Source organism: Anoplophora glabripennis, unplaced genomic scaffold (assembly GCF_000390285.2).
Source record: "Anoplophora glabripennis isolate ALB-LARVAE unplaced genomic scaffold, Agla_2.0 scaffold1951, whole genome shotgun sequence".
NCBI classification, from domain to species: domain Eukaryota; kingdom Metazoa; phylum Arthropoda; class Insecta; order Coleoptera; family Cerambycidae; genus Anoplophora; species Anoplophora glabripennis.
In genome coordinates this window covers 9673-24550 of record NW_019418038.1, presented here as the reverse complement: position 1 = coordinate 24550, position 14878 = coordinate 9673, and the positions used below count along the sequence as shown (strand labels likewise).

The following is a 14878-nucleotide window of genomic DNA, read 5'->3' as shown; positions in this document are numbered from 1 at the left end:
ATGCAATTTTGTTGCAGGGATTTGGTTGCCGCGATAGAATCCATGAAATTTTTCTTATCAGACTATGCAATTCTGTCGCGGCAACTGAATTGCATTAATTAGAACATGCTCTATTCTGTGCAACAAAATTGCAGGGATTCTAGTTGCTTTTATGAAGATTTGTTTATTACCAACCTGTATTTTAAAGTTGGTAGACCTGTGGAAAAATGAATATTAGTGTGATTTACATTTATTTGGTTATGTTTTGTGGTTGTGGACTTTTACGTTCTACGTTTTAAAAAATATTAGCGTCTTTATTTCTGTCGTCATTAAGTTTTTTGGATTGAATAATGGCCCCAAAAATAGACTGGTCTCGCGAAGCAACAAAATGGTTGATTGAACTCTATGAAAGTCATCCTTATTTATATAAAACTACTCACGCTGATTATAAAAATACAACGAAGAGGGTAGCAGCTATTAAATTGATAAAAAATGCATTAGAAGAAAGCAAGTTAATAGAAAATGTCACAGAGGAAGAAGTAAATAGAAATATTCATGGCTTGAGATCTCAATATTTTATGGTAAATCAATAGTTTCACTGTTCCCTTTTTTTTAATATGGCTATTTATTTTAGGAACTCGCAAAACTTAAAGCAAGCTATACAAGTGGAAGTGGTACAGATGACATATATCTACCTAAATTATGGAGTTATCAGTTATTATCTTTTTTGAAGGACTCTGCTCCGGTAAGGGAGTCGATATCCAATTTAGATGAAAATACAGAGATTACTGAAGATGGCCCTCAAAAAGACCAAGAAAACAGTGACATAGTATTTGATGGCTTCGTAGAAGATCTGGATAATTTTCAGTATGAAACTGATTCGTCAGCGACCCCATCAACATCACGGCCATCGACAGCAGTGCGAAGAAAACGTCGCTGTACATTACAAACGAAAGCTATGTCTGTAATAGAACATGCATCAGAAGTATTAGCATCTACAGTGAAAAAAAGTAATGACATATGTGCATTTGGATATACAATAGCTACAGAATTAGGCGAAATTAAAAACCCTCATATTTTACGGGAAACAAAAAGACACATATTTAATTTAGTAATAGATGCCCAAGATAATGATTCAAATTAAAGTTTTATGATTACATGATTTGTAAATGTAAATTCAAATAAATTCTATGAAATAAAGCAAGAATAACTTTTATATCTTAGGTTAATATGGATGACTTCATTTTTTATTACTAATGATAGGTATTTATAATAAACCATAGTAATGTAGGTTGATTCTCAGGACTTTCCAAGATTAGTTTTATCGTTTTAATGTTATTAACACTGCTTATCATAGTCAAAAGCAAACTCCTATGTTCTGCAACAAACATTATATACAACACTCGTGGTAATTATAATCTACAACTCGTCAAAAGAAACACTTCTCCAGGTAATAGTTGTACAAACTAGAATTTTATTATATATTATTTTAAAGCAATCATTTTTTCAAATTATAACAGGTACGAGGGGCAAGTGGGGATCAGTAACATACAACAAACTTCATAAATAAAATTTCTATTCAAAATTAATTTATAACAAGCTACGCTAAGTCATTTTGCCATGCTTTCGTTCACTACATAATTCATAAACTCTTGTCTAAAATCGATGGCATGCCTCATTGGCCTATTTCCACCCTGTTGGCTTAAACCATAACGAAAAGTAAAATGTCGATCTATTCCAGCATTATCTTCCCCCTCGCATGGCAATGCACAGTTTACTCTTAAAAAATTATGAAGAACACAACATGTCAGTGTAATTAGTTCAACTTTTGCAGGTGACAAATTCATAACAGTTAATAAAACTCCATTTATTACTTATTATGCCAAAGGCATTTTCAACTACTCTACAACAGCGACTCAATCTATAATTTAATACCCTCTGTGGCCATGTCATATTGCGAAATGGAAATGGTTTTAAAATGTTTCTAGATAAAGGAAATGCTGAAGCGGCTACTAAAACAAATGGCACATTCATTGTTCTTCCTGGTAACGGGCATTCAGCTGGGAAGTTTAATCTATTGTTGGATATAGCAGCAGATAATGTACTTCTTTGGAATACTCCACCATCTGATATTCTGCCATTTGTTCCACAATCAACATATAAAAATTTATAGTCTGTATCCACCACTGCCAACAACACAATACTGTGTTGTTGCTTATAATTGTAATATGCAGAACCAGCACTACGTGGGGCTCAAAATATGTGCTTCCCGTCCATAGCACCTAAGACATTTGGAAGATTCCATTTTTCATAAAATTCTTGGGATATGTTTAGCCACTGAGCTGCAGTATTAGGGACCTAAAGAAACAGTCACAGTAATAGTGATTTATTAATATTTTGTTTTCACTCACCTTTAAGTACTCCTTTAAATTATTATAAATAGCTTTACACACTACAGGAATAAATTCAGATATAGTAGACTGACCAACTCTAAATGTGTAATGTAAACTTTGATATGATTCTCCTGTGGCTAAAAATCTTAAAGTTATTGTTAATCTATCAGAAGCACTCAAAGATTCTCTCATGTGTGTGCTTTGAACTTGGATATCATTTTTTACTAAACTTAAAAGTTTTTCATATGTCGGTTTATCCATTCTAAGATAATTTTTAAAACTACCCAAATCTTTGCATAGTTGAAATTCTTCGTTAACCAGGTTTAAACAGCCTTGAGAGCGTTTTAAAATCCACGGTCGAACCCACCATCGTCTTGATATTATAGCTGTTGTTAGTAACACTGTTGAAGCCGCTATTAAAGCTATACAGCTATTTATTTTAGAAGTATCATCCATAACAATGTTTTGCTTGAATCTTAAATTAAAAGTAGTAGGTAGTTTATAATGCGCAGTTGGTAACACTTCTACAAACTAAATAAAATGCAGCAATTCTGTCCCATTGTGTGATAATAAGCATGCAATTTTACTCCCACAACAAAATCCCCGCAATTTTGTAGCCGCAACAAAATTGCATTGTCTGATACAGGCTTTAGACGGGTTAGGATAATTTTTTCTACCACTTTGCTCATAGCCGGGAGCAGGCTAATGGGCCGGTAGTTGGATGGGATGGTGTGATCTTTGTTGGGTTTTGGGATAAGGATTATGTTTGCTGTTTTCCAGCGGGTAGGGAAGTGTCTTAGTCTGAGTAATTCTTGATAGTTTATGGGAGAGAGAAAACACTAAAACCAATTTTTTCTTAATTGCCACATATAACACGTGTTGCAAAATGTTTCAGATTCTAGAGCATTTCTTTAGAGCAGATTCTACATTCAAAAATACGAAAAAAAGTTCTATAAACGTAGGTCCGCAAATGCTTCGTTTTCGGAATAGGTGTATAAAAAAAATGTTTTTTATTGATAATTTCTAAATTTTTTTCCGGAATAGATTTCGATATAAATTAAAAAAAAAAAATTGATGTATGCTAGGGTTGGCAGAGGTCTCCTCAACGTTTCCCAGGAAATCAATATCAAGCTGATTTTTGGTATTTGTAAAGAACTTGGTTGACGCTAATAACTTAGAATACCAAGCGTTTCATTCTCGCCGTTACATTTTTGCAAAGTCAGACAGCTATAACTTTCTTAACTTAAATGTATTTAAGTTAAGAACACACTGTATTTTATTGCTTTGACTTGTGCACAGTGAAATTCTCTTTCAAGCCAGATAAAATTGTTAGGGTTGGGATATTTTTGGAGATTTCACTCAACGGCGGTATTATTGTGGTAGAAACATTTTAAAATAATAACGAAAAATATATATTTTTGCACTCATTTTGTTATTACAAAATGTATAATATTGGTTGGTTTGTAAATAAAATAAAAATATTCTTAATTTTTTTGCCCCTATCCTGAATTTTAAGCTGCTTTGTCCTTAAAAGTTAGCAACCCAATATGTACTTTTGATGCATTTTTACTCTCATTTAAATATCTTTATACCTTCGTGAATGTAAGTAGAACATAGAACCACACGTTATTTTGTACATTATAGGATAATAGAAGAATCTCTCCCCTCAGAGCATGGTTATGCACGCATGCATTTTCAAGTTTAGAGAAGTTCCAACAACTAGAATTAACGGATTACAGCAAACCACTGATTTTTCAAGCCGAAACCCCACTAAGGAAGTTTGTTGCATACATTGACCCTGAAAACAAATTTAATATAGAAGACAAATTATCTCAGATAAATACCCTGCAGCAGTTGCAGAACATAGCTAGTTATGGATTTCTTAAAAGCCGTCTGGAAAAGCACGAATTACATATACATGCTCTCTGGTTTGATATCTACACTGGAGAGGTTTATTATTTTAGCAGATCTGCAAAGCAATTTGTTTTAATAGATGAGGAAAGTTTTGCAAAACTATTGGGTGAAGTAGAACAATATTATTCTTAGATTAGATCAATTTTTACATATTTTATATTTTTCTATCAACTATTTTTCTATATAGATCTCCAATTAAATATACCTATTTAATGTTCTGAGATTCCTTAATAATTTGTTGCATTTATTTTTCTATAAACTGAAATAAAAACCTTTGTTTTAATATCCTAAGATACTTAAGAAAAAAACTGGTATTTTGTAATTCGAACAACACAGAGGCTTTTTCAGAAAGCTAGAAAAAAATTATTTTAGAATTGATTTTATTTTTCATAATTTAAATACATATCTAACATTCTACTTTAGAAGGTTTCACCTCTCGACTGGCAAAGTAAAGGTGATTTTGGAATTGCTACTATTGAGATGCTACCTCGGGAAGAATTCTTTTCTTTATTAGCTTTAGAACTTACAAGTTTAAATTAAAAATGGGTATACTATTGATGAATATTTATATTTATTTACTTCATTTCTTTTTGTATTTCATATATTTAACTATAATAAATGATTTAATGATAAATCTGCTTTTTTATACTTCTGTTTGTTAGTTACATAAATGTTTATGAACTTGGAGATTTATTTTTAAATGGTACTAAGAAAAGAACCAATGCTAAACATTTATTTTAGTCAAAGACATGGCAAGAAAATATATTTAGGGTCTAGTCCTGTCCGGCTTACTAACACGGCTTGCTTACTATTTGGCCCAATATCTAAAGCAAACTCTACTCGACTGATCATTCTTTTATTAATACCACCGAATATTAAAAATTTTTCTTTTATCTATATTATGTAGCTCTCGGTAAGGAAAAGTATTAGTACATCACCAGTAATGTCGACAAAGTAACCAAAGATACGGTAACGGTTTCATGCAGAAAATATAAACAGTGCAGGCGAAAGAAAAATATCGATTAATAATTTGAATACTTTTTCTTGTTTGTATTGTGCCATACTATTTTTTTATATCATTCTTCCATTAGTGTTTGAGCTAATATTGTGGACACTTAATAGGATATTTTATGTTATATACCAAACTGACCAATTTTTAAACAAAGATAATGGTTTACTTACTACTATATTCATGTTTTATTTTAATAAAACATATTCTACTACTAGCTTTTTATTTTGTTTTAAATTAAGCTGATTCTCATAAATTCAATTTTTTTTTTCTAATATTAAATCAAACAATATTCCATATCAATAATCTAGGTATGCAAAAAATATCTAATCCCACAAACGACTGTTGATATTGCAGGAAAAAAAACAATATCGGCTATATGTCCCAAGTAGCATTGGTTACACCAGCAAGTAATAATAAATAATTATATAAAATAAAAACTAAAAATGATGTCTAGAGATAATTAATACAAAAACACATATTTGATATATACAGGCTGTTACAAATTCGCTTCTCACTACAGGGATCTCGGAAACGGTAAGAGGTGGAAGTATTTTAAATGGGAATAAAGTTGCGCAATCAGGGGACCAAAATTATGCCTCTAAATAATCAAGGCTAACATGATTAGTTATGGAAATATTTGAAGAAAACCGAAATTTTGGAAATCCGTTTTTGTTTAATTTCAGCCTTATTTAAGGTGATATTGAAAAAAGAAGAACACTTTCTCATGGCCACTTTTGCCCTCTATCGAATGGCATAATCAATTTTTATATGTAACGTTTCGTCTCTCCAGGATCCATTATTATAGTTTTATTCCCGCATCCATAGTTATTTCTAGGCTTCTCGATTGCTCAAAATTCAAACAAATTCCGATCTATTTTTTTCAGGATATTCATACAAATACATATGTCATGCTCTTTTACAGTTGCAGTTACAGATATAATAAATTCTGATAATATTACGCAGATCTTCATTTTTTTGCCACAACGAAAATGTTTTTGAACATTTACTGAAATTTTTTAAAGAATAATATTAAGTTGGTGTTTTGGTTGTTCATATGCATTTTTAAGAATGAATTTGTCGTAATAAAATTAAAATTGTCATATTGTTTGAATTTTGACGCAACAACTTATTCAGTTATGTATGACCAAGTGATGGTATAATAGTTAATAATAATAAATGTTTTATTGTAACGCGTGGTGGTAATAGTTTAAATAACTAGATGGATTTCACAGGGTCTAACGACACTTACAGTGTACGATAATTCAATAAACAAAGAAATCTAAATAAAAAATTTAAATAAATTTGGAGCGAATACACTGAAGATGAATTTTTCGAGACAAAACGTCTGAATCTGGTTCGGGCTGAGGCAGTACAGTATTGAGGGTCATAAAGGCTTGCAAATAATGTAATAAAATTTCCAGGGTCGTATTTAAAAAAATTAAGTTGATGATGGTCCTGAAGAGACGAAACGTTACATATAAAAATTGATTGTCATTCGATAGAGGGCAAAAAGTCGCCATGAGAAAGTGTTCTTCTTTTTTCAATATCATCTCAAACAAGGCTGGAATGAAACAAAAACGGATTTCTAAAATTACGTTTTTTTTTTCAAATATTTCGAAAACTAATCATGTTAGCCTTGATTTTTTAGAGGCATAATGTTGGTCCCCTGATTACGCAACTTTGCCCCAATATAAGCTACTTCGTAGCTTTTACCATTTCCGAGATCCCTGTAGTGAGAAGCGAATTTGTAGCAGCCTGTATATATAAAACTGTTAAATAATGTAATCATCTTAAAACTGAGCATGTAAAAAACAGCTACTATGGAAAGATCCGCATTTTATTGGGGATATTATTGGAAGGTAGGTAGTCTCCTCACGAATGGAATTAATAGATATATTAATAGAAGAAAATTATTAAACAAAAACAAAACTTTTAGAAAAAATGACATTTTGTATATATTAGTCCTTTGGATGACGTTCAATCTACTTCAATAGTTTCCCAGTCACTTGCTTATCAAACGTCATCGCTTACTTCAATGTAATGTGTAAAATGAATGTATACCTATAGCTCTTTCTTTCTTTCAATTCTCAATGTACATCATCACGAGGCTCAATCTCATTACTCTCATACTGTGTAAGAATATTTAAATACTGAATTTTTTACTGACCTCTAATTGTGGAGACTTAAATCTTTTAGACTTTCATTTACAGGGATATTTATAAATTGAATGCATAATAGAAAAGTAGATGAAAAGATACTACTTTCGATTGAAGTTGCATTATAGACTATATTGGTAGGAAGTTTTGATAAGATGCGTGATATTTAATTCGATGAACTCGTGTATGTGTTCCCGGACATCAAAAATTTGCTGTGATGTGTATCATGAGACGTGTCATCTCTCCAGCAGTTTTTAACATGTTCACACTTTTGTTAAATGATATCAGTATTTATATATCATTGCTTTATACTTTTATCATATAGTTTAATATTAAAAGATGTTATCATCAAAAAATAATTTTCAATTTTGTAGACACCCTGTATAACCGGTTGTTACTAGTAAACACTGCTCAATAATGTATTCAGTCATATACGAGTATTATATAGTGCCTTCAAAATAATACAAGCCACATGACGGCCAAGCTTAGGCAACCAACATTTCACGGTTGGTAGTTGACTACAGATCCCTAAATCTTAGCATCACCAATATTAATGATTCGTTTACAATGAACAATGAATTGGTTGAAAAAATAAAAATTACACCAGTCACCAGCCGGTAAAACAGAATGTTGTGGTTTAATGTAGTCTTGATGCTATTGTTTTAATTATACCAAAATTTAATTGTCAACGCTAGAAATAAAATTACTGTTCCAAACAAAATTACTGGTCACATGGCTTGTAAGGTAATTATAACAATAAATATCAAGTTTTTAATGACAAAGACTGCATTACAAGTGATTGCATAAACATATCTATATCAACATTATTACTCTTTGAATTATTTTTCTTAAAGAAATTGTTGATTTGTGTGCAAGAATCTTTCAGATGATCCATATAGATTTTTGAATTACAGCAAATAAATATTTCATTTAAGTCTTCCTCTAATTTATATGACACAACGGTTTCAAAATGACTCTTTAGATTATTTAGTACAGATGGACGTACAGACTGATCCCTCAACACTGCATTTAAAACAAATAAACCTAAAACATACAATGGTAAATTACGTATTTACTGTTTGCAAAAACTCCTTAAATTACCTGTATCAGCAATAATTTTAGCAACATTACTTAAAGCATCATTTTCTAAAAATTGCTTGGGGGGACAACTCATTCCCACAGAACTATCCTTACTATCTACATCAAATAGAATACAATCAAATTTTTCTCCTAAAAAATAAATATTGTAAGATATAAATAAGTTCTTACAAAAAAGTATCCGGAATTTGTCAATAAAGCACTAATATTCCATTAATCTTCAAAATTTATTTGTCTCCTTTAAAATAGGCTCCATTTGAAGCAATACCCTCTCCAACGAACAACCCAGTCATCAAAGCACTTTTTAAATACATGTTCCAATATGGACTTCAACTCCGTAAGTAATTTTTGTTTTACTGCTTAGATGGACTCGAAACGTGTTCCACAAAGTGGTAATTTGAGTTTGGTGAAGAGGAGAAAAAGTTAGCAGGGGCTATATCCAGTGAATACGGTGGCTGCTCGATAGTTTTCGTTGAGTTTTTAGTCAAAAATTTCATTCACAAATATCGTTTTGTGGTGTAAAATCCAAGAATTGCCCTTCCATAAATCTGGTATTTTGCGACGGATATTCTCTCTCAAACGCCTCATTACATCCAGATAATATTCTTTGTTGACTGTCTCTCCATCCAAAAGGAATTCTATGTGGACAGCACCATAATAGTCAAAGAAAACAGTTAACATGACTTTGATTTTTGATCGACTTTAACGTGGTTTTTTAGATTAGCTTCGGCTCATTAGAAAAGCGCCATTCTGAAGCTTGCTGACTCGTTTGCATGTCAAACTCGTAAACCCATGTCACATCACCCATTATGATGTGTTGCATGAACGTAGAGCTCATTTAAGCATGTCTTCAGCAACGGGTTTGCAATGCTTTTTTTAAAGAAAATTCAGCTCTTTTAGAATCAGCCGGGCTGCAACACGTTTCATACTGAAATAGGGTTTTCGACAAAACTGAATTACTGTACGTCTTTCCCAACATTTTCAACAATTCAATGGAATTTCTTGTACTACCAATGGATAGCACAAAATTTTTAGCAAACTCATTGTTCAATAACATTATCCATAGTAAAAACGTGGAAGCCACTATAGGTGGACTAACAAAATTAACAGTTGTAAACATGACAGATCATGCTCAAATTTCGTGTCAGAATAGACTACAGTACTACCGACTTTCTATCAAAAAAGAAATTTAAATATACTATATGTGGAATTTTTAAATGACAAATTCCGGATACTTTTTTGACAGAATGTATAACGTATCCTACATTTATTTAAAAATATTCTGTATAAAACATTTAAATTTTTTTTGGCAGACAGATTAAAATGGGCTAATAATGACATTACATGTTTAAAAAAAAAAGAAATTATTTACCTTTCTCGGATGTTTCTTTCAAATAAAGTAAACCATCTTGAATTTTTGTAGTAACTTTATCATTTTGCTGGAATGCAAACCAGTCCGTTGCAATTTTCAACATATCTTTATCTATATCGACAGCAATTATATTTGTTTTTGGCAAAAATTTATGCATAAACGAACATAAACCTCCACCACCCAGACCTACTACAACAACAGTAGACTTCTTCTTATCCCTGCAGGCTACGTGTGCTGCTACACTCATATAAATGTGATGGTTACATGTTAAATATGTTAAGTCCACAATTTCTTTTGTAATCCCTTTTCTTGATTTTACTGTTCTTAACATTGCTTCAGACTGAATAACTAATTGAGAATTTTTATAAAATAATCGTCTAAATTTTTCCCCATTATCTACTTTTACATCTTCAATAATATAATCTCCAGAATATTCTGAATGCCCCTCAAATTTTATAACTCTCTGCCCTACATCAGATCCAAGAGAAAGAAATAAAATCTATAAATAATAATAACAATAACATTAATAATAATTTACCGATTTCTACGTAAACAAATTTATTAACTATACTCGACGGCCAAAATTATAGACAGTGATTCATCGCTAGCTTTTGGACTAGTAATGGGGATAAAGCGTGCCGGGAACGAAAATCCATTGGCGTGTCTGCGTAAAAGGCAACAAGATATAGAAAATATTGAAACAACATAATAAAACATAACATCTAATATTTTTTACGGTTTGCTATAACCGGCACTTTGATTAATTTTAATTATTACAGCATTTTAAAACGTCCCAGTTGTGTTTTTTTAATTTATAAATTTATTATAGCCATGGAATTAGACCCCTCGTCTATGCTTATGCTGACGTTTCTCAGGTCGGGCAAATCAAGTCCGTTTATACCCACTAAAAAAGCATTTCCCTATTCCCTACCAAGTGCAAAAGACAGAGATAAAATATAGATCGAAGTTCAGTGTAACTCAGTCTATACACGATTATAGATTCTACCGATGTGCATGGCGAGCGGCACAAAGATAAATAATATTGAACCGTATACAAATCATTTTATATTTTATACGCATTATGGTAATAGTGTTTTTATATTATGTATTAGTCACTCTTTATAATTTCGGCCGCCGAGTATAATCAAAATAAACAACTGAGTTATTAGTCTGTCACAAAACTACATATAATCCACAAACCTTTTTGTTATTTAATGATGAAGGGGCTAAGTTACACACAGTTTCGGTTAATTCCTTCTGAACTGCCTCAAATGATTCATATTTTTGGCCCCTATGTAATGTTATTATTGCCAGTCTGTTGTGGTTAGTCATTGTTACTAAATGTTTCCTCCCTGCTTTTGTAGAAAACAGCCACTCAACTTCCCTAAATAATTTAATGAGAATATTCATAGATAATGGTTATGTATATAATATTATATTACAACATATTACCTTCCTTGTGGTACTATAAAAGCAGCATACTGAGAATTTTTATGTTGGGGAACTATATCTACAACATGAACCGTGAACCTAGGCTTTGTCTCACATGGTTCAAATAAATCTAAAACAACTTCATTTTCATTTGCAATGGAAGACCTTTTAAGTCCCGAACACACAAATGCAGCTTGCTGCACACTTGAAATATGGAGGATTATGTCTTGTTCATTTTCAAATCTTTGCATTTTATCTAGTGAGCCCAAATTTAATTCGAGAACCTAGAAATTAATTTAAAACTCTGATTTTTTGGAAAGATCTCAAAATTACCTTTCTTGGTAAAGCTGTAAATTTAGTACATACTACAAAAAAAACAGGCATTGAATTTTCTCCATTTTCTAATGCTCGCTTTTCTACTTCAAAACATCTAGTTGCTCTAAACATCCAGTTATTTTTGGGAAAATAATTTAAAATTGATTTCAAAATATGTTCTTGTAGTAAAGAAATGCAAATGTAGCGTCCTCCAGACTTTAACACTCGCTGAATCTCGGTAAAATATTGGTTTACCTTTGAAAGAGTATCAGCTCTATCATTTGGCATTAAAGCATCCAAGGTACCTTTATCTACAACCACAGAAAATTGAGCATTATCAAAACTCATAGACAACGCATCCATTTGTATATATTTTAAATCATCTCTTTCTCTAGTATTTTGAGACATTTGCCTTATTACAACTTCGGATATATCAATATTTGTTATGTTCCTAAAATAGTCGGAATAATTAATGTTAATTACTATAATTTCATTTACCTAAATCCAATGTCATATAAATCTCTACCCAAAGTAGAATTTCCACAACCACTTATGAGAACATTGTCTTGAGTTTTAATATATTTGTGCAAATCACTTGATAAATCGGGATATTCTCCATACCTTCAAAAATAAAAAATATACTATATATACTATATTATACTTTATGACACCATTACCATTCAAATGCTTTTGAACCTCTTTTTTTAAAGAATGTGTCCCAATACTCCTTTTGACTGAATTCCTCTTTAGACTTAGGTAATAAACTCATTTCCGAAAAAAATTTTTTTTAAATACACATTAACCTCAATCTCTGTGAAAATAACCATGAAACATGCACATCAGTGTTGTTTTGGGACCATTTTATTTTGTACACTATATGTTGGCTAACATGTACAACTTTTGGCGCCAAAGTACAACTTTAAAAAATTTGTAGTGTAGTAATAATTTTGCTCAAATAGTCATAGGCGTATGTGACTAATTATTGCCCTAACTTTTTTTTTCTTGTGAGATATTCGCGGTTTGACCTATGAAATTAAAATTTTGGACAACTTTACAATGAAAAAGATACTCTTTCGATAAACTGCTTTGTTTTCGCCGTCAAAATAAACAGGAAATGCCCCTGGTCCTAGTTCAGGCCCCACAGGACCGGGAGGACATCCTGAAGGTAACCCGCTGCTGCTCGCTCGTGGTTCGAGTAGAGCTGCAGCGAAAGCAGCGGGTTGCCACACAGTGCCACCGGTGCCAGCGGTTCGGCCACGGCCAGACCCGGTGCACAGCTGAGCCAAAGTGCGTAAAATNTGATGTCTAAACATTCATATTCTTAAAAGATTGTTTTTTATCCGTCAACTTTCCATTTTGTTTGTGTGTTTAGAAAACAGGTTTAACAGAAAATATAAAGTTTGTGAATAGAATTGTTTGTTTGTATGCAACATTAATAACCGCGCCATTATTCCATGGCTAGAAATTAGCCTCAATGATTTGGAATCGAGGGGATTATCCCTCTTTATAACATTAATAACCACATTAAAATTGCTAATAAATACTGTTTTATAAATTTTGCAGTTTCTATTTTAATTTTATTTAAACGAGTAAAATACGATTTTACCATTATAAATCGTAATATCGTATATATTTTTAAATATTAAAAGGAAGTAATATTAGGGTCGTATGACACTATGCTAAAGTTAGAACTAATTTCAGTAATCAACTAAGAACTTTTTAATCTTACAAGATTAAAAAGTTCGTAGTTAATTACTGAAATTAGTTATAATTTTAGCATAGTGTCATACGACCCTTAGAATGTATTTTCAAAAGCCCGTGCAAATTGGCATCTGTTTTACCTGCGGTAGATTATAAAGTAATCATTATTATCGTCTCGGCTATCTTTAGTTCCATTTTTTTGGGCGGCCAGACACAGTGAGGGAGCCAGTTGTTGTCCTTTAATGTCAGTGGTGTTTCGATTTTGGTATTATGAAAACGACCTTCTTGTATTATATGTTTTGTGGTCATAGGCGTATGTGACTAAATATTGCCCTAACTTTTTTTTTCTTGTGAGATATTCGCAGTTTGACCTATGAAATTAAAATTTTGGACAACTTTACAATGAAAAAGATACTCTTTCGATAAACTGCTTTGTTTTCGAGTAAAATTAGTTTGAAAATAGTATTACATATCACAAAAAATAAGGTCGAAACTGTTAAGCAGTCAAATTATTATCCTTAGTCGACATTTGTTTTAGGCTGTAGGAAAGTATTGTTAGTTTATTTAACACATATTAATTACAGATACAGATGTGTGTCAAATTTCCAATCTACGGTAGTGTGGGGGTGGTTTACACGAACCAGGAAAAGGCCGAGGCTTTCGCCGATAGCCTGGAACTGCAGTGTAGACTGCCTCAGCTGCCCGACGAAGACGAGGAATTCGAGTTAGTGGCTGAGCGCGCGGCCCGACGCGTCGACAGAGAGCCAGACAATGACATAATCCCCCCCGCAACACCTGACGAACTAAGACTGACAATACGCAGACTTAAAAACAGAAAAGCCCCCGGACCCGACAATATACATAACACGACACTTAAACGACTACCACACAAGGGCCTCATGGCCCTACTAAACATAACAAACGCGACACTCAGACTAAGACACTTCCCTACCCGCTGGAAAACAGCAAACATAATCCTTATCCCAAAACCCAACAAAGATCACACCATCCCATCCAACTACCGGCCCATTAGCCTGCTCCCGGCTATGAGCAAAGTGGTAGAAAAAATTATCCTAACCCGTCTAAGAACCCACTCCCAAGAACTGCAAGTCATTCCAGACGAGCAGTTCGCCTTCCGACCCAATCACTCCACTGAACTCCAAATCCTTCGCCTTACCGAGCACATCACGGCGGCCTTCAACAGGGGACAGTACACTGGTGCTGTCTTCCTGGACGTCGCAAAGGCCTTCGATACGGTTTGGCATGAAGGCCTACTGATGAAAATGCTCACCAACCAATATCCCATATCCTTTACCAAACTCATAAAATCCTACCTACACCACCGAAAATTCCGCATCCAAATCCAAGATTCCCTTTCCACCACCCGTCCCATGGAGGCCGGTGTCCCCCAGGGCACCGTCCTGTCCCCACACCTATACACCATTTACAACTCCGACATCCCACATCCCCCCAACACCAACATATACTTATACGCCGACGACCTGAC

General features: G+C 32.8%; 3 protein-coding genes and 1 pseudogene across 3 annotated transcripts; 2 read left to right on the top strand and 2 right to left on the bottom strand.

Moving 5' to 3' along the window:
* Positions 1-329: 329 nt before the first annotated feature.
* On the top strand, positions 330-1123 carry LOC108916277. The gene is made up of 2 exons (XM_018722490.1): positions 330-560; positions 614-1123. Exons 1-2 carry the CDS (start codon positions 330-332, stop codon positions 1121-1123), a joined length of 741 nt encoding a protein of 246 aa, XP_018578006.1.
* A 423-nt stretch (positions 1124-1546) lies between these two features.
* On the bottom strand, positions 1547-4110 carry LOC108916280 (annotated as a pseudogene).
* LOC108916281 (beta carbonic anhydrase 1-like) lies at positions 4017-4890 on the top strand (the record flags this gene model as incomplete). The annotated part of the gene is made up of 1 exon (XM_018722492.1): positions 4017-4890. A coding segment is annotated over one exon (402 nt), but the record flags the coding sequence as incomplete, so codon positions are not given.
* Positions 4891-8210: 3320 nt separating this feature from the next.
* On the bottom strand, positions 8211-12493 carry LOC108916279 (methyltransferase-like protein 13). Its single transcript, XM_018722491.1, has 8 exons — positions 12348-12493; positions 12169-12291; positions 11689-12121; positions 11377-11639; positions 11125-11308; positions 9925-10423; positions 8556-8684; positions 8211-8498 (listed from the first exon to the last, which is right to left on the bottom strand). Exons 1-8 carry the CDS (start codon positions 12437-12439, stop codon positions 8218-8220), a joined length of 2004 nt encoding a protein of 667 aa, XP_018578007.1. The 5' UTR covers positions 12440-12493; the 3' UTR covers positions 8211-8217.
* Between the last annotated feature and the right edge of the window lie 2385 nt (positions 12494-14878).